General features: G+C 43.6%; 2 protein-coding genes across 2 annotated transcripts in view; both read right to left on the bottom strand.

Moving 5' to 3' along the window:
* Nucleotides 1-370: 370 nt before the first annotated feature.
* LOC140322602 (all-trans-retinol 13,14-reductase-like) lies at nt 371-7,068 on the bottom strand. The gene is made up of 5 exons (XM_072399152.1): nt 6,890-7,068; nt 5,670-5,779; nt 4,143-4,309; nt 2,838-2,997; nt 371-988 (listed from the first exon to the last, which is right to left on the bottom strand). Exons 1-5 carry the CDS (start codon nt 7,066-7,068, stop codon nt 843-845), a joined length of 762 nt encoding a protein of 253 aa, XP_072255253.1. The 3' UTR covers nt 371-842.
* A 1,927-nt stretch (nt 7,069-8,995) lies between these two features.
* The window catches only part of LOC140324783 (all-trans-retinol 13,14-reductase-like), a 21,213-nt gene continuing 7,157 nt past the window's right edge, over nt 8,996-23,051 (bottom strand). Inside the window, exons 5-11 of the mRNA XM_072402892.1 lie at nt 21,019-21,216; nt 19,666-19,788; nt 16,105-16,236; nt 14,295-14,411; nt 12,768-12,934; nt 11,463-11,622; nt 8,996-9,613 (exon numbers count right to left, since the gene is read on the bottom strand). Coding sequence (XP_072258993.1) covers nt 9,468-9,613; nt 11,463-11,622; nt 12,768-12,934; nt 14,295-14,411; nt 16,105-16,236; nt 19,666-19,788; nt 21,019-21,216 — 1,043 coding nt within the window. The 3' untranslated portion in view covers nt 8,996-9,467. The remainder of the gene's footprint in view (nt 9,614-11,462; nt 11,623-12,767; nt 12,935-14,294; nt 14,412-16,104; nt 16,237-19,665; nt 19,789-21,018; nt 21,217-23,051) is intronic.

The following is a 23,051-nucleotide window of genomic DNA, read 5'->3' as shown; positions in this document are numbered from 1 at the left end:
GATTCACTGGGGTAGTATATAATCGGGGGAGGGGGTAGGTGATGCATGTAACGGCTCTTTTTGCTCTATACAGTAAAGTGAATGTTGACTTGACCATCACAGTAAAAACTAAAATAAAATATTAAACCAAATAATAAATGTCGGTATTGCTGATTTCTCCCTCTGAAAAGGAAGCTGCCCGGGAACCCCCCCCCCAGGTCCTCTCCGCTCCCCCTCCTGCCACCTCCCCCTCCCCATGACTGACGTCCTCTATACGGGGCCCACAAACCAAAGTGACCCATAAAATGTTTGCTCCGGGCACTTTTACTTGTTTTATTATTAGAAGCCATTTTTTAAGTTGAAGCAAAACATAAAAATCAGATCCATAAACTCATCTAAAATATCTTTAATTGTAGTTAGGATCTAACAAACATTTTAACAAATTTACAAAACAATTGGCATACCAAGTGTCGCCTTATAATCTCAAATTAATTTATGTTATTTTATAAATTCTAACAAAATATAACTCAATTCATTCATTTCAGGGTCCAAGATGGACATCGTCCTTAAGGCCATTTATTAATGATTGTTAGCAGCGAGTGGTTGGGTTTCTGTATTATGGGGCCAGCTCTCCAGAAATTGGCCAAAGAAGCTTGGTGCCCTCCCTGGGCATTTGTCATGGCACCCCATGGGCATCAGGGTAAAACTGCAGCTTAGTGCCAATGAGCTCTGTAATATATTAAATGATTTCCCACATGTGGCCCTATGGTGCTGCCGTATTTCCTCCTCCATGTGTCCGAAACATGGAAGTGTGAAAGATTCCTGACGAAAGGATTCTTCCATGTTTTTGGGTGAATTAGCAATCAGTCGGCCTTTTTAGCGGTGTTATTCAGGATTTGCCGTCGTAGCTTCAAGAGGTCAAGAAAGATATTTCGTCCCAGGATTTCCGAAGCGCAAATGACGGCCCCATTGAGAGCTCCGGCAAATCCACAGAGGAGGATATCCTGACCTGAAAAGGGAAAGAAGTGTGAGCTCTTCAGACAAATTATATGTTTGCATAGCACAGAAAATAAATGGCCGATCCATTGTCTCGGATTGAGAAACCTCGTACTCGTAAGTTTCTGTGTACTTACCTCTTTGGTGAGCTATTTGCACAAAGCTCAAACAATGCGCCCACAGACGTTTCCAATGCTGTGGTTTTATTTACTGGCTTGCTGGGCCTTGTAGTCCTTTAGGGGTAACACCAAGCACCGCCTGAGAACAGGAATCCAATCCACCCGGGATGGGTCAGACACTAAAGCCGGCACGCAGCCTGAGCACCGGGAAGTGAGGACCGGTCGGAGTTTCCAACCCTTACACACACACACAAGTGGACCTTTTGGCAACAATAGATTCAAGGGACCACGTGGGAGATTGGGCCGAACACAACAGAAACGGCTCCAACCAGAACCCGGGAATAAATTTACACTCCTGCTTGCACATGTGAAAAAAAAGTACACCTTCTTCAATTCCAAGGTTTTGTATATCAGGACAAAAAAAAATCACCCAAACCCCTAAAAGGTTCTTAGAAGGTAAATCCAACCTCAGATAAACGGCAACACATGGCACGGGGTCATTATTTATTTAACAAAGATGCAGAAATTGTGTGTGATAAAGCAAGTACCCCCTTACCCCTCCCATATGAATGAAGAGGGTAAGTATCAGCCAGGTGCTGCCCATCAGATGCATTGATCAGTCAGTATGGCGCCCTCTATTGGCAGTTTGCTGGTCTGCAGCATTCAGGTGTGTGCTACCACAATGCCAAGGGGGAAAGTCATCAGCAATGATCTCAGAGAAGGAATTGTTGCTGCTCATCAATCTGGGAAGGGTTAAAAGGCCAAACAATCAAAAGTCCATCATTCTATAGTGAGGAAGAATATTCACAAATAGGGAACATACAACACCGTTGTCAATCTTCCCAGAAGTGAATGTCCCAGCGAATTCACCCCATTGTCAGATCAGGCAATGCTCAGAGAAACTGAAACCCTCAGCCCCCCAGGATCTCCATCCCAGACTCTACAATCTTCAGTTAGTATGTTACATGTTAAAGTTCATGACAGGACAATGGGAAAAAGACTAAATACATATGGCTTGTATGCAAGGGGTGCCAGGCGGAAGCTTCTTCCCTATAAAAAGAACATGGCGGCACGGCATAGGTTTGCAAATCTGAATCTGAACAAACCACAAAGTTTCTGGAACAATGTCCTCTGGACCAATTAAGACCAAGGTGGAGATGTCTGACCATAATGCACAGCGCCACATCTGGTGATAACCAAACACAGCATATCAGCACAAACACCTCATACCAACTGTGAAGCAGGGTGGTGGAGGGGATGATTATTTGGCCTTGTTTTGCAGCCAAAGGACCTGGCAACTTGGTGACCATGAACTCCCTTGTATACCAAACTATTCTAGAGACAAATGTGAGGCCATCAGTGTGATAGCTAATGCTTAGCCGAAGCTGGATCATGTGACACGACAAAGACGCCAAGCAAGGTAGCAAATCTACGGCAGAATGGAATCAAGGTGGTCAATAGGCAGAGCTTAACCTGATGGAAATGCTGTGGCAGGACCCCAACAGGGCTGTGTATAAACCCCAATGAAGTGAAGCAATGTTGTAAAGGATGGACCCGGATCCCTCCACAACGATACGGGAGATAAAGGACCAGAGGATTCCTGATTCCCGATAATGGAGGCCAAGAAATACAGCGGCCAATGAATGGAGTCACCTGGATAGATCACCGGTGTGAATCCATTGATAGTAATCAGTATAAAAAATTCTATAAATACAAATATGGGAACCAGGGGCCCCAACTCACCTGTCAGGTAAAGTCCCTTTATGGGAGTTTTGGGTCTCAGGGTGGCTACAACTTCAGGTTTCATCCTGGAAATATCATGTTCCACCCCATAGAATTCTCCCCGTGAGGCGCCCAGGTAGTGATCATTGGTCAGAGGAGAACCACTAACATAGCAATCAATCTGTAAGATAAAAATATTCATCAGTGAGGATTCACCGGTACAAATCATGAGATGGGATTCACGCAGCAGGTATTACAGCCATTCTGTCCATGCCAAGCACTGTGGCGCCATCTGCCTGGTAGTGTTGTATACAGACGGCATTCATAAGACTCACTGAGAAAAACTACAAATCTAAAAGTGAAACATTCATCTCACATTCATTCTAATGATGCATTTAGAGGTTTTCCCAGAATTCCACTTCAAGTTATCATTTTTGCAAATTGAGTTTTATAGGCAGATGGTGGCCCTGAAAAGTTTCAGCCAACATTCAGAAATCTGATGAACCCATTGAAGAATCTTTACCTTGTTATCAGCTCGGTGTTGGATGGGGCAGTTGATAAGGTACACAGTGGGTGGTGGTTGTCAGGGCAATAACTGCCACCAGCCAATTGGAATGCTGCCTGCTAAGTAGTTCAGCAACCAGGTCCTGGCCAGGGATTACCTTGCTAAATCAAACCAACTTTTAATATACAGTATTTATATAGCGCCGACATATTACGCAGCGCTGTACAAAGTCCATAGTCATGTGACTAGCTGTCCCTCAAAGGAGCTCACAATCTAATAGTCATATGTCATTATCACAGTCTAAGGTCAATTTTAGGGGGAAGCCAATTAACCTCACTGCATGTTTTTGGGATGAGGGAGGAAACCCACGCAGACACCTGCAAACTCCATGCAGATAGTGTCCTGGCTGGGGATTGAACCTGGGACCTAGCGCTGCCAAAGCCGAAGTGCTAACCACTGAGCCACCAACTCAAAGCTCAGCCATAGTTATATGTAGTTATCACAGTCTAAAGGGGAAGCCAATGAACCTAACTGCATGTTTTTGGAATGTGGGAGGAAACCGGAGTACCCAGAGGAAACCCACAGAAAAGAGAACCTACAAACTCCATGCAGATAGTGTCCTGGCTGAGATTCCAACCTGGGAGCCAGCGCTGCAAAGGCCGGAGTGCTAACCACTGAGCCACCAACTCAAAGCTCAGTAAATAATGCTATTTTATTGGCACCCCCAAGGTTGGATTGTTTGCCCTGATTATATTATTACATCGCTGTTCCAGCATTATATTCCTCATACTTCGTTCTTCAGTCACTTATTTTGGCCTCACCTTGTCCCGGATCTGTGGGAATATCTGCATGGTGGTCTCCAGCATGGCCTCCGCGAATGCGTTCTTTGTTTGTTCGTAGTCCTGTCCTCGTTTCTGCACTTTCTTGCTTTTCCATTCCTCAAACCACTCGTAGCGGGTGAAGGAAAGGGCGGTCAGCGTGGATTTCCCTGGAATATCAAATGGAAATTATTTCATAGAGTGTAATGGAGAATTCCCTAAAGCTTTATTCACAATGTTAGCACCAGGATAATGTCCGTCTCTTCCAAGACGTCAATGATCGTTGGTTGAGTCCAATGGAAAATTATAGTCACATGGTGGATAATAAAGGACGTTATCCTTGTATAATGCTCCATGAATTGAGATTTTTGTCTTGCCGCAGGTATAACGCCCCCAATATGATGCCCTTATCCAGCCAAAACACCAACAGATCCGGCAAAGCTTGGCTAGTGTCAGACATTGGTGCTACCCCTCCCCCATTCCTATAGGGCCACCATCAGGAGCCAGTATTCTTCCCAGCATTTATTTTAGGCTGGGTGGGAAGAAGCTGTAGGCGGATGGCTGCCCCTTGTATTGTGACCCAACTATTCAGAAAGCACCCGAAAACAGCCGGGTGCTTACTGAAAAGTGCCGGGCGGTACGCCCAGCTAAAAGAGGCCGGGGAGATCGCTGGGAGTAACGGGATAGCAAACTACAAGCAAGTGGCGACATTGTGCCGGGGGGCAGCTGAAACAGAAAGGCTTTGGGAGCTGCTGCAGTTACGTATTTTAGGGATTCCAGACAAAATCTTCCTATGATGATGATAGGGGGGTCTGATGCCTGGCAAGGTAAGTTATAATGTGATTGGCTTTAGTACCAACCAATGCAAGAAGCCACTACAAGCCTGCTGGGTGTGTTTGAGACTTTTCCTTTATTACGGTAAAAGAAGTTCTCGGATCTTCAGAGATGTGACTGGGGTGAATCTATAAAGCAATGGCAGGATCAAAGCTCTAGCTAGGTGGACATCACATCCAAGGCTGCATCAACTCCTCCATGTCAAAACTTTACAAAGAAACTTTCATCCAGCTCTGTGCTTTGGGGTGCTAATAATATTTGGGGCCATTTCCCAGCATGACCCATTCTTATCTCCGATCATACATAAGTTGGATAAATGGTTTGATCATTACGTTAGAAAACAAACATATTGAATGGAATTGGGATGAGCTCATGGCTTCCCCACCACAAGTATCTGCAGGGCCACGGCTGCCATTGGCTGCAGAATGTATAAGTAGCCAGGGGGGCTCTTTTACTTTATTTATTTTATCAGCCAATCAGGGGAAACAATAAAAAACTTTTATACATAATAGCCAGCCAGGTTAGAGCTAGAAATCCACAAATATGTTATGTGCAGAGCGGGCGGTAGCAAGGTAGGCAGTATTGGGCATTTTCTGCCCACCGGATACAGAGCACAAGATATTTACCATACAGTTTTATAATATATATATAATAATATAATAATACCAATATCATCCACAAAGAATGTCATTTTACCTGGGCAGCGTTCCTCATGGGTGGGATCTTTTGCAGAAGGAGAAGAAATATACAACATTGGAATGCAATTTGGAGCGTCTTCTGCAGAAACGTCAAAAAAGTCTTTCTCCCTGTATTGAAAAGAAGTATAAAAGATAAAATATAGAGGATTATACCCTGTACATGGAGGGTTACCATGTGTGGGGGCATTTAGATGATGTAAGCTGGGTCAGGAAAACGTGATTGCTTGTGGATGAAATTCTTTTAGCATCTACCCATTAATTGGCATCATGCCCTCTCCTCCTGATCTGCCCCTCACCCAGCCGCTTCCAGTCATTTGCCACTTGTGCTTCCTATCATTTGTGGTATCATGGGCAATGCTTAGAGTGCTAGTGAAGTTTTTCCAGGAACCCCAAACCTGCATTCTAGCAGTGCCGGGAGACTACGAGTTGACCATTGACCCTTCCATAGGCCTGCCCGCTGTTTGGAATGGCGGACAAGACACGGTGCTGGGGCATTTAGAAAAAGACGCACAGCACGTGGCATGGCATGGCATTTAGGTGGAACTTGTAGTTACCCACCTAAACTTTTTCCCCTGTTGGAGCAAATTGAACCCGGGGTGGATCGGCTATGTCCATAGGGTTTTATATCTGGAGTTTATTTCCTTAGTGGTGGAACTTGATGGACTTACGTCTTTTTTTAACCTAACCTAATATGTAACTATATTTAAAGACAATCGGGACTTTTCAGGCATCATACACCTTTTGAATTAGTTTAAAAAATGCCAGCAAAACATTGATTGGTTTACTACCAATATAACATATCAACTTTAAAACAGATTTTACAGACAAAGACATTTGAAACCAATCGATCCACAACGATATGACATTATAATTGTTCAGTCTCAGTCATGTACTCCCGATGCGTTTCGCAGACTCGGCTTCCTCAGGATGAGACTGGAATGCAGAGAACCCACCTATGCCCTGGGGTCACCCCAAAAGTAATTGGGACAAGACCAGATACACAAGAAGGCAGCAAGAGGGCTGGAACAGGGTCAGAACCAGAACCACCTCCCTCTTTGCCAATGTATATCGTGCCATTTGTATATACGCCTCCATTGCTGTACATAAATATCGCTGACCTCAACTAAATTTGTAAATAGTTAACAATTATAAAACCTGAAATCCCCCTCCTGATGTGTAGCTTGAAATCGTCATTATATTTCGGATTCTTTTACTTACAGTTTCTTCAGGTCGTTGTTTGGGAGGTAGATGTAATTAGAGGCGGGAAGGTTGACGTCTTCATTGGAACCCCGAATGCCAATGAAAAGGCTGAAGCCCCCGGCGCCTGATGCAGGCTCACCTGTCACCTGCAGAAAGAGAAGCTGCCAGTCTGACCAATGGGGTCCCTTGTTGGACATTAATGTCACCTTTATCAGTAATCATGTGATCTGAGCCCATTACTTCTTACTGCTTGCCAAGCTCATCATGACTATAACACGCTAAGGTCACGCAAGCAGCAGAGAGGAGCTATAGACCCCATAGTGACAACGCCTCTCCCCCCATGTCACGTGAAGTCACTGTATGGGAATATGATCCAGGGCCCTGCACCCTCTACTGCACCTTTACTACTTTCTGGCCTCCCAACTTTAGGAGGAACTTGATGACCCCGAGATCAAACATGGCAGACAACTGGCAATGCATGAACCTGGATTGGAGCTCTGCTGCTCCAGCCTTGCTATTTGTGGGGTCTCTTTTTGTGTTCTCAGGGCAGCACCTGGAAAGTTCCCCCCACCATTGCCCATTGGGTTCCCTTTGCTAGAGCCTGGGTTACCTGAGCTGCATTGTAGGGGTTGTGGCTGCCGGTTCAGGTGATCAGCAGCAGCCAATCATTAGGGAGTGGGCATCCGCTCACCTTTGGGCTCCTCTGGGCCTGCACCCCCAGCACTCGCCAGTTTTGCCAAAAAACTTTTCTTAGATTGGTTTAGGGCCGAAATTGTTTATAAGGAATATTCCTAGAAAAACAGGAATTCCAGGAAAATTAGAGAGGAGGATAAATATGATAAATTGCCACAAGACAGATCCACAAAACTTTATCCTTATATTTACACAGGGATCTGTAAAATTATGGGTGAGTAGGTATGGCAAACTGACATTTAGTATTTTCAAAAGCAGCCTAAAGTTATGTCAGCTTGAGGATTTAGTCAAATACAAATTTTGAGATGAGAACATTTTTGGGGTAGACCATAGCTTTAGCTATCCTGATCTTTGTTGGTAATATAACATCTCAATCCTTCAGCATCCTGCCCAAACATTTTTGTTTTCATTTATAGCAAAGAGCTACAAAACAGTAATTACATCTACTGGTACATAAAAGTTATTAAAGGATATTGGACAATAGTGCCATCTGCTGGTGCTCTGATAGAAGAACATTTTTAGGTGAGTTGGATATTGGATAATGGTGCCATCTGCTGGTGCTCTGATAAAATGACATTTGAGGTGAGTTGGGTTTAGGACAATGGTGCCATCTGCTGGTGATTTGATAGAATGCCACGTGGGGGGAGTTAAGTATTGGACAATGGTGCCATCTGCTGGTGACTTGATGGAAGGACATTTTAGGTGAGTTGGGTTTTGGACAATGGTGCCATCTGCTGGTGATTTGATGGAATGACATTTGGGGTGAGTTGAGTATTGGACAATGGTGCCATCTGCTGGTAGCAAGATATAAAACATTATGGGGTGAGTTAATGTTTAGGACAAATGTACCACCAGCTAGTTTTCTATAGGAATAAGGAAGATGGGCATGTTAGACAACACTGGTGCATAATATCATGGGAAACAATACCATTTCATTTAATTGGTCAACAAATTATTATTTATTTACTGCAATTAATTTGTCTTTGTTTGTCTATGCCAGCAACATATATTGACATGCAGAACAAATAAATACTTGTTGTTGTTGTAGGAATGCAGCAGAAGATTCACTGGGGTAGTATATAATCGGGGGAGGGGGTAGGTGATGCATGTAACGGCTCTTTTTGCTCTATACAGTAAAGTGAATGTTGACTTGACCATCACAGTAAAAACTAAAATAAAATATTAAACCAAATAATAAATGTCGGTATTGCTGATTTCTCCCTCTGAAAAGGAAGCTGCCCGGGAACCCCCCCCCCAGGTCCTCTCCGCTCCCCCTCCTGCCACCTCCCCCTCCCCATGACTGACGTCCTCTATACGGGGCCCACAAACCAAAGTGACCCATAAAATGTTTGCTCCGGGCACTTTTACTTGTTTTATTATTAGAAGCCATTTTTTAAGTTGAAGCAAAACATAAAAATCAGATCCATAAACTCATCTAAAATATCTTTAATTGTAGTTAGGATCTAACAAACATTTTAACAAATTTACAAAACAATTGGCATACCAAGTGTCGCCTTATAATCTCAAATTAATTTATGTTATTTTATAAATTCTAACAAAATATAACTCAATTAATTCATTTCAGGGTCCAAGATGGACATCGTCCTTAAGGCCATTTATTAATGATTGTTAGCAGCGAGTGGTTGGGTTTCTGTATTATGGGGCCAGCTCTCCAGAAATTGGCCAAAGAAGCTTGGTGCCCTCCCTGGGCATTTGTCATGGCACCCCATGGGCATCAGGGTAAAAGTGCAGCTTAGTGCCAATGAGCTCTGTAATATATTAAATGATTTCCCACATGTGGCCCTATGGTGCTGCCGTATTTCCTCCTCCACGTGTCTGAAACATGGAAGAATAAAAGATTCCTGACGAAAGGATTCTTCCATGTTTTTGGGTGAATTAGCAATCAGTCGGCCTTTTTAGCGGTGTTATTCAGGATTTGCCGTCGTAGCTTCAAGAGGTCAAAGAAGATATTTCGTCCCAGGATTTCCGAAGCGCAAATGACGGCCCCATTGAGAGCTCCGGCAAATCCACAGAGGAGGATATCCTGACCTGAAAAGGGAAAGAAGTGTGAGCTCTTCAGACAAATTATATGTTTGCATAGCACAGAAAATAAATGGCCGATCCATTGTCTCGGATTGAGAAACCTCGTACTCGTAAGTTTCTGTGTACTTACCTCTTTGGTGAGCTATTTGCACAAAGCTCAAACAATGCGCCCACAGACGTTTCCAATGCTGTGGTTTTATTTACTGGCTTGCTGGGCCTTGTAGTCCTTTAGGGGTAACACCAAGCACCGCCTGAGAACAGGAATCCAATCCACCCGGGATGGGTCAGACACTAAAGCCGGCACGCAGCCTGAGCACCGGGAAGTGAGGACCGGTCGGAGTTTCCAACCCTTACACACACACACAAGTGGACCTTTTGGCAACAATAGATTCAAGGGACCACGTGGGAGATTGGGCCGAACACAACAGAAACGGCTCCAACCAGAACCCGGGAATAAATTTACACTCCTGCTTGCACATGTGAAAAAAAAGTACACCTTCTTCAATTCCAAGGTTTTGTATATCAGGACAAAAAAAAATCACCCAAACCCCTAAAAGGTTCTTAGAAGGTAAATCCAACCTCAGATAAACGGCAACACATGGCACGGGGTCATTATTTATTTAACAAAGATGCAGAAATTGTGTGTGATAAAGCAAGTACCCCCTTACCCCTCCCATATGAATGAAGAGGGTAAGTATCAGCCAGGTGCTGCCCATCAGATGCATTGATCAGTCAGTATGGCGCCCTCTATTGGCAGTTTGCTGGTCTGCAGCATTCAGGTGTGTGCTACCACAATGCCAAGGGGGAAAGTCATCAGCAATGATCTCAGAGAAGGAATTGTTGCTGCTCATCAATCTGGGAAGGGTTAAAAGGCCAAACAATCAAAAGTCCATCATTCTATAGTGAGGAAGAATATTCACAAATAGGGAACATACAACACCGTTGTCAATCTTCCCAGAAGTGAATGTCCCAGCGAATTCACCCCATTGTCAGATCAGGCAATGCTCAGAGAAACTGAAACCCTCAGCCCCCCAGGATCTCCATCCCAGACTCTACAATCTTCAGTTAGTATGTTACATGTTAAAGTTCATGACAGGACAATGGGAAAAAGACTAAATACATATGGCTTGTATGCAAGGGGTGCCAGGCGGAAGCTTCTTCCCTATAAAAAGAACATGGCGGCACGGCATAGGTTTGCAAATCTGAATCTGAACAAACCACAAAGTTTCTGGAACAATGTCCTCTGGACCAATTAAGACCAAGGTGGAGATGTCTGACCATAATGCACAGCGCCACATCTGGTGATAACCAAACACAGCATATCAGCACAAACACCTCATACCAACTGTGAAGCAGGGTGGTGGAGGGGATGATTATTTGGCCTTGTTTTGCAGCCAAAGGACCTGGCAACTTGGTGACCATGAACTCCCTTGTATACCAAACTATTCTAGAGACAAATGTGAGGCCATCAGTGTGATAGCTAATGCTTAGCCGAAGCTGGATCATGTGACACGACAAAGACGCCAAGCAAGGTAGCAAATCTACGGCAGAATGGAATCAAGGTGGTCAATAGGCAGAGCTTAACCTGATGGAAATGCTGTGGCAGGACCCCAACAGGGCTGTGTATAAACCCCAATGAAGTGAAGCAATGTTGTAAAGGATGGACCCGGATCCCTCCACAACGATACGGGAGATAAAGGACCAGAGGATTCCTGATTCCCGATAATGGAGGCCAAGAAATACAGCGGCCAATGAATGGAGTCACCTGGATAGATCACCGGTGTGAATCCATTGATAGTAATCAGTATAAAAAATTCTATAAATACAAATATGGGAACCAGGGGCCCCAACTCACCTGTCAGGTAAAGTCCCTTTATGGGAGTTTTGGGTCTCAGGGTGGCTACAACTTCAGGTTTCATCCTGGAAATATCATGTTCCACCCCATAGAATTCTCCCCGTGAGGCGCCCAGGTAGTGATCATTGGTCAGAGGAGAACCACTAACATAGCAATCAATCTGTAAGATAAAAATATTCATCAGTGAGGATTCACCGGTACAAATCATGAGATGGGATTCACGCAGCAGGTATTACAGCCATTCTGTCCATGCCAAGCACTGTGGCGCCATCTGCCTGGTAGTGTTGTATACAGACGGCATTCATAAGACTCACTGAGAAAAACTACAAATCTAAAAGTGAAACATTCATCTCACATTCATTCTAATGATGCATTTAGAGGTTTTCCCAGAATTCCACTTCAAGTTATCATTTTTGCAAATTGAGTTTTATAGGCAGATGGTGGCCCTGAAAAGTTTCAGCCAACATTCAGAAATCTGATGAACCCATTGAAGAATCTTTACCTTGTTATCAGCTCGGTGTTGGATGGGGCAGTTGATAAGGTACACAGTGGGTGGTGGTTGTCAGGGCAATAACTGCCACCAGCCAATTGGAATGCTGCCTGCTAAGTAGTTCAGCAACCAGGTCCTGGCCAGGGATTACCTTGCTAAATCAAACCAACTTTTAATATACAGTATTTATATAGCGCCGACATATTACGCAGCGCTGTACAAAGTCCATAGTCATGTGACTAGCTGTCCCTCAAAGGAGCTCACAATCCTATAGTCATATGTCATTATCACAGTCTAAGGTCAATTTTAGGGGGAAGCCAATTAACCTCACTGCATGTTTTTGGGATGAGGGAGGAAACCCACGCAGACACCTGCAAACTCCATGCAGATAGTGTCCTGGCTGGGGATTGAACCTGGGACCTAGCGCTGCCAAAGCCGAAGTGCTAACCACTGAGCCACCAACTCAAAGCTCAGCCATAGTTATATGTAGTTATCACAGTCTAAAGGGGAAGCCAATGAACCTAACTGCATGTTTTTGGAATGTGGGAGGAAACCGGAGTACCCAGAGGAAACCCACAGAAAAGAGAACCTACAAACTCCATGCAGATAGTGTCCTGGCTGAGATTCCAACCTGGGAGCCAGCGCTGCAAAGGCCGGAGTGCTAACCACTGAGCCACCAACTCAAAGCTCAGTAAATAATGCTATTTTATTGGCACCCCCAAGGTTGGATTGTTTGCCCTGATTATATTATTACATCGCTGTTCCAGCATTATATTCCTCATACTTCGTTCTTCAGTCACTTATTTTGGCCTCACCTTGTCCCGGATCTGTGGGAATATCTGCATGGTGGTCTCCAGCATGGCCTCCGCGAATGCGTTCTTTGTTTGTTCGTAGTCCTGTCCTCGTTTCTGCACTTTCTTGCTTTTCCATTCCTCAAACCACTCGTAGCGGGTGAAGGAAAGGGCGGTCAGCGTGGATTTCCCTGGAATATCAAATGGAAATTATTTCATAGAGTGTAATGGAGAATTCCCTAAAGCTTTATTCACAATGTTAGCACCAGGATAATGTCCGTCTCTTCCAAGACGTCAATGATCGTTGGTTGAGTCCAATGGAAAATTATAGTCACATGGTGGATAATAAAGGACGTTATCCTTGTATAATGCTCCATGAATTGAGATTTTTGTCTTGCCGCAGGTATAACGCCCCCAATATGATGCCCTTATCCAGCCAAAACACCAACAGATCCGGCAAAGCTTGGCTAGTGTCAGACATTGGTGCTACCCCTCCCCCATTCCTATAGGGCCACCATCAGGAGCCAGTATTCTTCCCAGCATTTATTTTAGGCTGGGTGGGAAGAAGCTGTAGGCGGATGGCTGCCCCTTGTATTGTGACCCAACTATTCAGAAAGCACCCGAAAACAGCCGGGTGCTTACTGAAAAGTGCCGGGCGGTACGCCCAGCTAAAAGAGGCCGGGGAGATCGCTGGGAGTAACGGGATAGCAAACTACAAGCAAGTGGCGACATTGTGCCGGGGGGCAGCTGAAACAGAAAGGCTTTGGGAGCTGCTGCAGTTACGTATTTTAGGGATTCCAGACAAAATCTTCCTATGATGATGATAGGGGGGTCTGATGCCTGGCAAGGTAAGTTATAATGTGATTGGCTTTAGTACCAACCAATGCAAGAAGCCACTACAAGCCTGCTGGGTGTGTTTGAGACTTTTCCTTTATTACGGTAAAAGAAGTTCTCGGATCTTCAGAGATGTGACTGGGGTGAATCTATAAAGCAATGGCAGGATCAAAGCTCTAGCTAGGTGGACATCACATCCAAGGCTGCATCAACTCCTCCATGTCAAAACTTTACAAAGAAACTTTCATCCAGCTCTGTGCTTTGGGGTGCTAATAATATTTGGGGCCATTTCCCAGCATGACCCATTCTTATCTCCGATCATACATAAGTTGGATAAATGGTTTGATCATTACGTTAGAAAACAAACATATTGAATGGAATTGGGATGAGCTCATGGCTTCCCCACCACAAGTATCTGCAGGGCCACGGCTGCCATTGGCTGCAGAATGTATAAGTAGCCAGGGGGGCTCTTTTACTTTATTTATTTTATCAGCCAATCAGGGGAAACAATAAAAAACTTTTATACATAATAGCCAGCCAGGTTAGAGCTAGAAATCCACAAATATGTTATGTGCAGAGCGGGCGGTAGCAAGGTAGGCAGTATTGGGCATTTTCTGCCCACCGGATACAGAGCACAAGATATTTACCATACAGTTTTATAATATATATATAATAATATAATAATACCAATATCATCCACAAAGAATGTCATTTTACCTGGGCAGCGTTCCTCATGGGTGGGATCTTTTGCAGAAGGAGAAGAAATATACAACATTGGAATGCAATTTGGAGCGTCTTCTGCAGAAACGTCAAAAAAGTCTTTCTCCCTGTATTGAAAAGAAGTATAAAAGATAAAATATAGAGGATTATACCCTGTACATGGAGGGTTACCATGTGTGGGGGCATTTAGATGATGTAAGCTGGGTCAGGAAAACGTGATTGCTTGTGGATGAAATTCTTTTAGCATCTACCCATTAATTGGCATCATGCCCTCTCCTCCTGATCTGCCCCTCACCCAGCCGCTTCCAGTCATTTGCCACTTGTGCTTCCTATCATTTGTGGTATCATGGGCAATGCTTAGAGTGCTAGTGAAGTTTTTCCAGGAACCCCAAACCTGCATTCTAGCAGTGCCGGGAGACTACGAGTTGACCATTGACCCTTCCATAGGCCTGCCCGCTGTTTGGAATGGCGGACAAGACACGGTGCTGGGGCATTTAGAAAAAGACGCACAGCACGTGGCATGGCATGGCATTTAGGTGGAACTTGTAGTTACCCACCTAAACTTTTTCCCCTGTTGGAGCAAATTGAACCCGGGGTGGATCGGCTATGTCCATAGGGTTTTATATCTGGAGTTTATTTCCTTAGTGGTGGAACTTGATGGACTTACGTCTTTTTTTAACCTAACCTAATATGTAACTATATTTAAAGACAATCGGGACTTTTCAGGCATCATACACCTTTTGAATTAGTTTAAAAAATGCCAGCAAAACATTGATTGGTTTACTACCAATATAACATATCAACTTTAAAACAGATTTTACAGACAAAGACATTTGAAACCAATCGGTCCACAACGATATGACATTATAATTGTTCAGTCTCAGTCATGTACTCCCGACGCGTTTCGCAGACTCGGCTTCCTCAGGATGAGACAAGAATGCAGAGAACCCACCTATGCCCTGGGGTCACCCCAAAAATTATAATGAAAAGTTCAGATACACAAGAAGGCAGCAAGAGGGCTGGAACAGGGTCAGAACCAGAACCACCTCCCTCTTTGCCAATGTATATCGTGCCATTTGTATATACGCCTCCATTGCTGTACATAAATATCGCTGACCTCAACTAAATTTGTAAAGGTAGATGTAATTAGAGGCGGGAAGGTTGACGTCTTCATTGGAACCCCGAATGCCAATGAAAAGGCTGAAGCCCCCGGCGCCGTGTTTCACCATATTCAGCTGGGACTGAATCTCTATGGAGGAAAATGAAGGAGCGTTAGTAGGGATCAATGCGAGTCTCATGACAATTCTGTCCATCCCATTCCCATATTATTGGCTGTCCTAGAGTGTAAGCTCTTCGGGGCAGGGTCCTCCCCTCCTCTTGTATCTGTATCTGTCTCTCATTTGTAACCCCTATTTATTGTACAGCGCTGCATAATATGTTGGCGCTATAAAAATCCTGATTATTAATAATATTATGTTTAAAGCAAAATCTTTTTTCTATTGTTTTACACCAAGTTTGTCTAACGTGGCCCAGGAAGCCGTTCTGATTGGCCGGAGTTCCTAATGGTTGCCTGCATCTCCCAAGTCCCCAATTTGAAGGAATAAATCCGAAGCAAGTCCCTATTTCTCGACTTCCATATCCATTGTCCATTTCTATAAAAATGTACTAACTATTGATTTGCACTAAACCTTCATCCGGCCTCCTAACAAACTCATTTCTTTTATAAAGAAATTGTAGATATGAAATAAAGGAACCTGTGGGTTCTACCAATCATTGCTTGACGTTCATTTATTATGATCGGTGGCAGCTAAATCGTTGTTTGGGAGGTAGATGTAATTAGAGGCGGGAAGGTTGACGTCTTCATTGGAACCCCGAATGCCAATGAAAAGGCTGAAGCCCCCGGCGCCATGTTTCACCATATTCAGCTGGGACTGGATCTCTATGGAGGAATATGAAGGAGCGTTAGTAGGGATCAATGCGAGTCTCATGACAATTCTGTCCATCCCATTCCCATACTATTGGCCGTCCTAGATTGTAAGCTTCGGGACAGGGTCCTCCCCTTCTCCTGTGTCACTGTCTGTATCTGTCATTTGTAACCCCTATTTATTGTACAGCACTGCGTAATATGTTGGCGCTATAAAAATCCTGATTAATAATATTATGTTTAAAGCAAAATCTTTTTTCTTTTGTTTTACACCAAGTTTGTCTAACGTAGCCCAGGAAGCCGTTCTGATTGGCCGGAGTTCCTAATGGTTGCCTGCATCTCCCAAGTCCCCAATTTAAAGGAATAAATCAGAAGCAAGTCCCTAATTCTCGACTTCCATATCCATTGTCCATTTCTATAAAAATGTACTAAATAAAAACTATTGCTTTGCACTAAACCTTCATCCGGCCTCCTAACAAACTCATTTCTTAAAAACTTTTATAAAGAAATTGTAGATATGAAATAAAGGAACCTGTGGGTTCTACCAATCATTGCTTGACGTTCATTTATTATGATCGGTGGCAGCTAAAATATACCCCCCCCCCTCCTATCGGCAAAAGTTAGGAGATTTGGCTGCCCCCTCCCTACTTTAAATGAATATTAGTGGCACTCCGGTGTGAATAATGCCCATGTGGATCTGTGCTCGGAGGTTGCATTGCTTCTCCTTCCCCTCCAATGTTACTTCTACCCCAGTGCCAGCCAGCAATGGTGGCTAGGTGATGGGGGAGGCTTATTTTGGGGCATATGTGGGTAACAAGATGGCTGCCTGCTGGCCAAGTTGTCCAAGCAGGAATCTGTCTCTAATATAATAAAAATACTGAGGACCATTTATTCAATGCTTTAGAAAGGGGGCGAGTGTAAGTTAGCTGGGTAATTATTTCCATGTGCATACAATGGCCCTGACTCCAAGGCTGGAGATGATACACTGTCATCAGTGAACCTGGGTGATCCAGCAAACCTGGCTGGCAAATGTTTCGAATCCTGGACTAGATCTGTCAAGGTTAGCTGGAACAAATATAAATAAATATTGGAATAAATCTGCTGCGATCCTTTTATCACAGTAAATATGAATTATTTTGTAGAGTCCCCTTACATAAACCTAAGGGGATAAAACAATTATTATATATTTCTATCCTACACAATATCAGGCAGCAGATTTCATGTTCTGGCTGTATACACATGGTGTGCATTTCCTGAGCTCAAACATATCAAAATCCAACAAGAACAACATAACCACCAAGTTGTTTCTACCGATGACAAAGTCTCAGTCTCCATGAAGGATAATAAAATACGGGCACAGCGATCAAAGGTTTCTGATGATAGAAGGTCCCCTATATGATAAACATTGGTGAGTCATTTCATCAGAAATTCTCTATTATAAAACAGAGAAAAATAACCTGGTGGTCAATAAAGACCAATAAATGGGCTCGATTTATAATTATTTCTCTTTTTAATTTGTTCTTAAAATTAATTTAGTTCATTTACATCCTATTGTGACAGCTGTGTACTTATGATTATTGGCCACTAGGTGGCAGGACGAGTCATTGTTTTAATAGGAGACCTGTAGAGAGATCTGACCCTGAATTTCAGAGGAATTGGCTGGGGAATGATTTATAAATAGAGCTCAATGTTGCTCAGCGATTATTTCAAGGACATTTCAGAAACTTTTATACATGAAATAGGAGATAAAATTGCACATCTAATACAACCACCATCATTCAAAGAATATTTTTCCAAAGTATGCTCATTTGGTTTACTTGAGCATTGTGGTTTATTGTTCCTATGGAGGGGCGGGGGGTGCTGGTTTATTATGAAGGGGCAGTGGTGCCGGTTTATTACGGAGGGGCAGGGGGTGCCGGTTTATTATGGAGGGGCAGGGGGTGCCGGTTTATTATGAAGGGGCAGGGGTGCTGGTTTATTATGGAGGGGCAGGGGGTGCCGGTTTATTATGGAGGGGCAGGGGGTGCCGGTTTATTATGAAGGGGCAGGGGTGCTGGTTTATTATGGAGGGGCAGGGGGTGCCGGTTTATTATGAAGGGGCAGGGGGTGCTGGTTCTGCAAGGCACCCCTGCTGCTGGCACAGAGAGTGCCCAGGAAATGTAACCCCCACTGATTATTTCCCTTCCCCTCTTCAGTGCCCGCATATCTGCCGACAAGGCTGGGCTCTGGCCCTATAGGTCTATATATGAGTTTATTTGGATCACCTATGTAATAGAAAAACAAAACCCCAGAAACAAACTACTGAAGGCTACAATATTAATATATAAAAGTCCGGGTCTGGAAACCTCCTGGTTAATGTTTTACTACTCTGAGGCCATGCAGAGACGGGATTAATGATTAATAAGAAAGTCATCCATATACCAGGCTAACTTTATATTTCTTCAGGTCTCATGTTCCTGGTCATATTATGGTTAAGCATAAAACTGAATAAAAATAAAATTCTTCAATAGCCATAAAGGATATAAATCTACTCTGTGTGCACCAAATGCCCCTGCAAAGCCAGCTATTACCGTGTAAAGGTCATGGTGACTTTTCTGTGCAATAAGCAGAGCTGTTGGAGGGGCCCCAACCACCCCCCACCCCCTCCTACTATAGGCTGCTTGCAGAGATTTGCAAGAAGGGGGCGGATACAAGACCAGCCACCCTGGAGGTCTTATTAATATCTAAAGACCAGTCCTTATCACAGGAAGCTCCTGCATGAAAAGTGTCACCCCGGATGACTGCACAGATCTGGAGCAGGAGTACAAATATCTTTTGCATTTACAGAATATTAGATTTCACTGGGGCCTGGCGGGGGTCACTGCCATGCAATAATTAATTTAATTTGAAATAAATAATGACTCTATCAAACAGCCTTACTATATGCAATTGGGGCAAATGCAGACATGTTGCACATGGTAGCCAGCCAGGGGCCAATTATCACAGCAATCAAGTATTCTGGTTGCCATGAACAAGTTACCCCCCTAATTGTACAGTTTGGCATGGAAGTTGTAGGTGATGGCCCAGGTTCTGGTGAACTGATAAATTAGTTGTTTGGCCAAACATTTCTACTGTTACTATAATCAAAGGCAGCATTTTCGTAAAACCTCACACCAACTGTGAAACATGGTGGTGGAAATGGTATGCTTTGGGGTTTCCTATGTTGTTTCAAAGGCTGGGAAGTCATTGGACCAACTATGAATTCTGCATCCTTTAAAAGAAGCCTTGAAGAGATTATTCATATATTAGATGTCAGACGTTGGTGGGCGGCCATGCAAAACCCTTACAAGAAATCCTCAGGGTGTACTTACTACAATACCTCCTCGCCCCATACACTACGAGGCTCTGATGAGTTCCGTGCTTTATATTCAGACTTTATATTTGTAGCACACAGACTGCACCCACCTGGGAGAGATCTGGCCTCAGGAGGAAGAAGTTTCTCGTACGTATTGTAAATTCCAGCATCGGAAATAATAATCGGAGCGAAAATATTGACGGGATCCAAACCTTTCCCTCGGACAGTGACACCTGCAAAGAATGACAGCAATTAGGACCGGGGATGCCAAAAGTGTATCCAAACCCAAGAAAACAGATATATCGCAGCCTGCTGGTCCTTCAATATGGTGGCTGCATTAGTCTTCTCCAGTAACACTTCCTGCTAGCGTGACAACACTCTCCTTACTGAATGAATGAGGAGCGGTGTTGTCACCCTAGGACAGGAAGTGTGGTGAACTACAGAACACTGATAATCCCCTCTCTGAATCCTTATCGGCTCACACTAAGATCACGCCGATTTCTGCCGGGATCACCTGTTTGTTTTTACTTGTATTTGCAGCAATTTTTAATATGAAGGAGATATGATGAATCGGGGCAGAGATTCTGGGGGTTCATTTACTAAAAGAAAGCGGTCTGTTCACTTAGCAAAACCAATTTTCTTGCTTGCAATTATTATTTCTCTTAGCTGGATAAATCTGCTACAAAATGCAGTTGACCAAAAATATCATGTTTAGGGAAAGCTTACCTACCTACCTGATACACAAATCCCCCATAGCTCCTCCCCCCCCCCTCACCTACCCGTCTTCTTCTGTCTCCTAAACCCTCACTACTTCCCACCATTCCATATCCCTCTCCTATTGTGTGATACTTCCCCCACCTCTTAGATTGTAAGCTCTTCGGGGCAGGATCCTCTCCTCCTCCTGTGTCACTGTCTGTATCTGTCTGTCATTTGCAAACCCTATTGAAGGTACATCGCTACTCAATATGTTGGCGCTATATAAATCCTGTTTATTATTAATAATAATAATATCTGAATGTTCCCTATCTTATATTTCTGATAATAATGATTCTGCAGCTTTCCAGGATTTGGGTCTGATATAGGAAACTATCACTGAGGAAATGAAGTGTCCGCCATTGCTAAGCTCTCCAATGATTTCAGGACGTTTTCTTGTGTCAGATCCGAATCTCAGAAAGTACTGAAGCTGAATAATTCAATTTCACAAATCTGTCCTTCCTGTTGTGTCCCGAATATTGGGGGAATTCTTTTCAGGTCATATCTTGGAAGTCTGCAATCCGGGTCCCTTGCTATGGTTTTCTCACTATGAGGGGCCACAGGTCCAGGGCTGCAGAGTGTGCTTGGTGTCACTGCTGCCAAGTCCTGTTTTGGATCCTGAAAGGTCCCTGCCACCGGTCAGCCAATAGGAATTGTCCATACCATAGACACACTTTACATAACACTTATAATATTCTTATAACACTTACCGCATGCTCGTCCGTCTCCATTCAGCAGAATCTTTTCCACGGTTGCTCGTGACAGCACGGCACCTCCAGCCTTTGCAATGTTTGGTGCGATGTGGTACGTGATTTCACTGGCACCTCCAGTGGGGTACCAAGCTCCGCGCAAGTAGTGGTCAATCAATATACTATGAAGAGCAAAACTGGCTTTATCGGGGAAAACACCTGGATAATAAAAGGGAAAAATCACTTTATTATAGATACGAAATTAGTAATTAGGAGCCTATAATATAAGTACATACAGGATATAAATATAATAAATAATATAAATATATATATAGGATAAAAATATAATAAATATATTACAAGATGTTCACATTGATTCCTATTGGCATTGATTCTGGTCATTATATGAGGAAAGAAACTTTTGTTTCTGAATGATCAGACAGCAGAAAGATTCTTATTCTGACCGATATGAACGTCCTTTGTTCTGTGCTGAGACTTTATTAGGGATGGGAAAACTTTTTGCCTCCAGTGAGTTGTAGAATGTGACAGACGGGCCAATATCAGATGCATGGAGAGCGTTTGTATGAACTGAAATAAATTACGTGTACAAACGAGCCGGGATAAAAAGCTCAACGGGCCGTAGTTTCCCCCATGACTTTTCTAATAGCATTGTAACATAAAATCCAAAATTCTCCGACCCAATCAGAACTCTCGAATGGGCATCTCCAGCTGCTTAGGGTCTCCAATCCGTTCTCCATTTATAGCGAGACCGCTGAAATGGCCTAAAATTCATGTTTGCCAACTTCGGAGAACTTTAATTCCAAATTATTTCTCCATAGGATTGGATATATTTGGAGAGCCGTCTCTTGGGAATATCAGGCAATAATCTAACATCTGTCCGGCCCCAAAAGCTCCAAAGACCCGTTCTATGGGTGACGAATTTTTAACAGGTCCAATAATTTCCCCAATTGTAGTCACGTCATTGATATAAGCTGCAATGTGCAATGCTTCCCGCCTCATACACAGAAATGCTGATGTATTACCAGCAATGCACAGAACCTTTCCTACACATCGGATATAATGCTGCTCCAATATGGGTCACCTAAAGAGATTGGGCCTGGTTTATTAAAGTTCTCCAAGACTGGAGAGGAAGCTGGGTGATCCAGCGTATCTGGAATGGATCTGGTCCAAAACATTTGCTAGCAAACAGCAAATGACTTTGAAGAAATCCATTCCAGGTTTTCTGGATCACCCAGCTTCACCGATGTAAGTGTATCCTCCTCAGTCTTGAAAAGCTTTAATAAATCAGGTCCATGGTATATGTGCCATTATTCGGGTCGTGCCATAATCTTTTCTCCTTTATAAAACATCACTGCTCTCACTGCCATACATTACATACTAGAGGTTCCACGAATACATAATGGGTTAATCAGATCTGTTTATTCGGAATAAGCAGCGCTCCGTCTTCCTACCCCAGGCAAATGTCTGGATTTACCCTGGTGGATAATTCGGTGTGACAATACGGGACCTCCGCCTATCCTCACCTGCCAGGTCCGTCACTCATCAAACCCAACTCTCACCACCCGCCACACCTTTATCCTTTCTCAGCTCCTGGCAATCTCCATTCACAATGGTTTCATTTGTCTGCCCCATATTTAATTCAATGATCCACCTACACTTCCTCTGGGTGCTCCCCAACAATTCTCACCTTCTATACAAGGCCAAGGCGCTGTTATTAATTCCTAGCAATATGTAGAATAGTGATAAGACATGATGATAATATACAGGAATTTCATGGTCAGTGTATCCGCTGCAGGAAACATCCAAGGACTAGAAAACTTCTGTACGTGAACATTTTGTTTTTGGATTTAGATATTTTTATGTCTGGTAAAGTAAAGACAACGCCTAACCGACTGCAATGAAATCTCCACTTTCCTTTCCTCCAGTTTTATAAATGAAGCCGATTGTGTTTGCATGTTTCAGAACCTTTTTCCATTCTACAGATTTGAAGCTTTTATCAATTCCTGATATGACTCATATGGTTATATAAATAC

This window comes from Pyxicephalus adspersus, chromosome 2 (genome assembly GCF_032062135.1).
Source record: "Pyxicephalus adspersus chromosome 2, UCB_Pads_2.0, whole genome shotgun sequence".
NCBI lineage: Eukaryota > Metazoa > Chordata > Amphibia > Anura > Pyxicephalidae > Pyxicephalus > Pyxicephalus adspersus.
The sequence above is the reverse complement of the archived record's forward strand: the minus strand, read 5'-3'. Positions and strand labels throughout refer to the sequence as shown.

Coding starts and splice junctions, on each gene's coding strand:
- LOC140322602 (XM_072399152.1), bottom strand. CDS start 7,068: ATGTCCAACAAGGGACCCCATTGGTCAGACTGGCAGCTTCTCTTTCTG. Junction 4,310..5,669: donor CCATGAGGAACGCTGCCCAG/GTAAAATGACAT, acceptor TTGATATTCCAG/GGAAATCCACGCTGACCGCC. Junction 2,998..4,142: donor TCCCACAGATCCGGGACAAG/GTGAGGCCAAAA, acceptor TTTATCTTACAG/ATTGATTGCTATGTTAGTGG.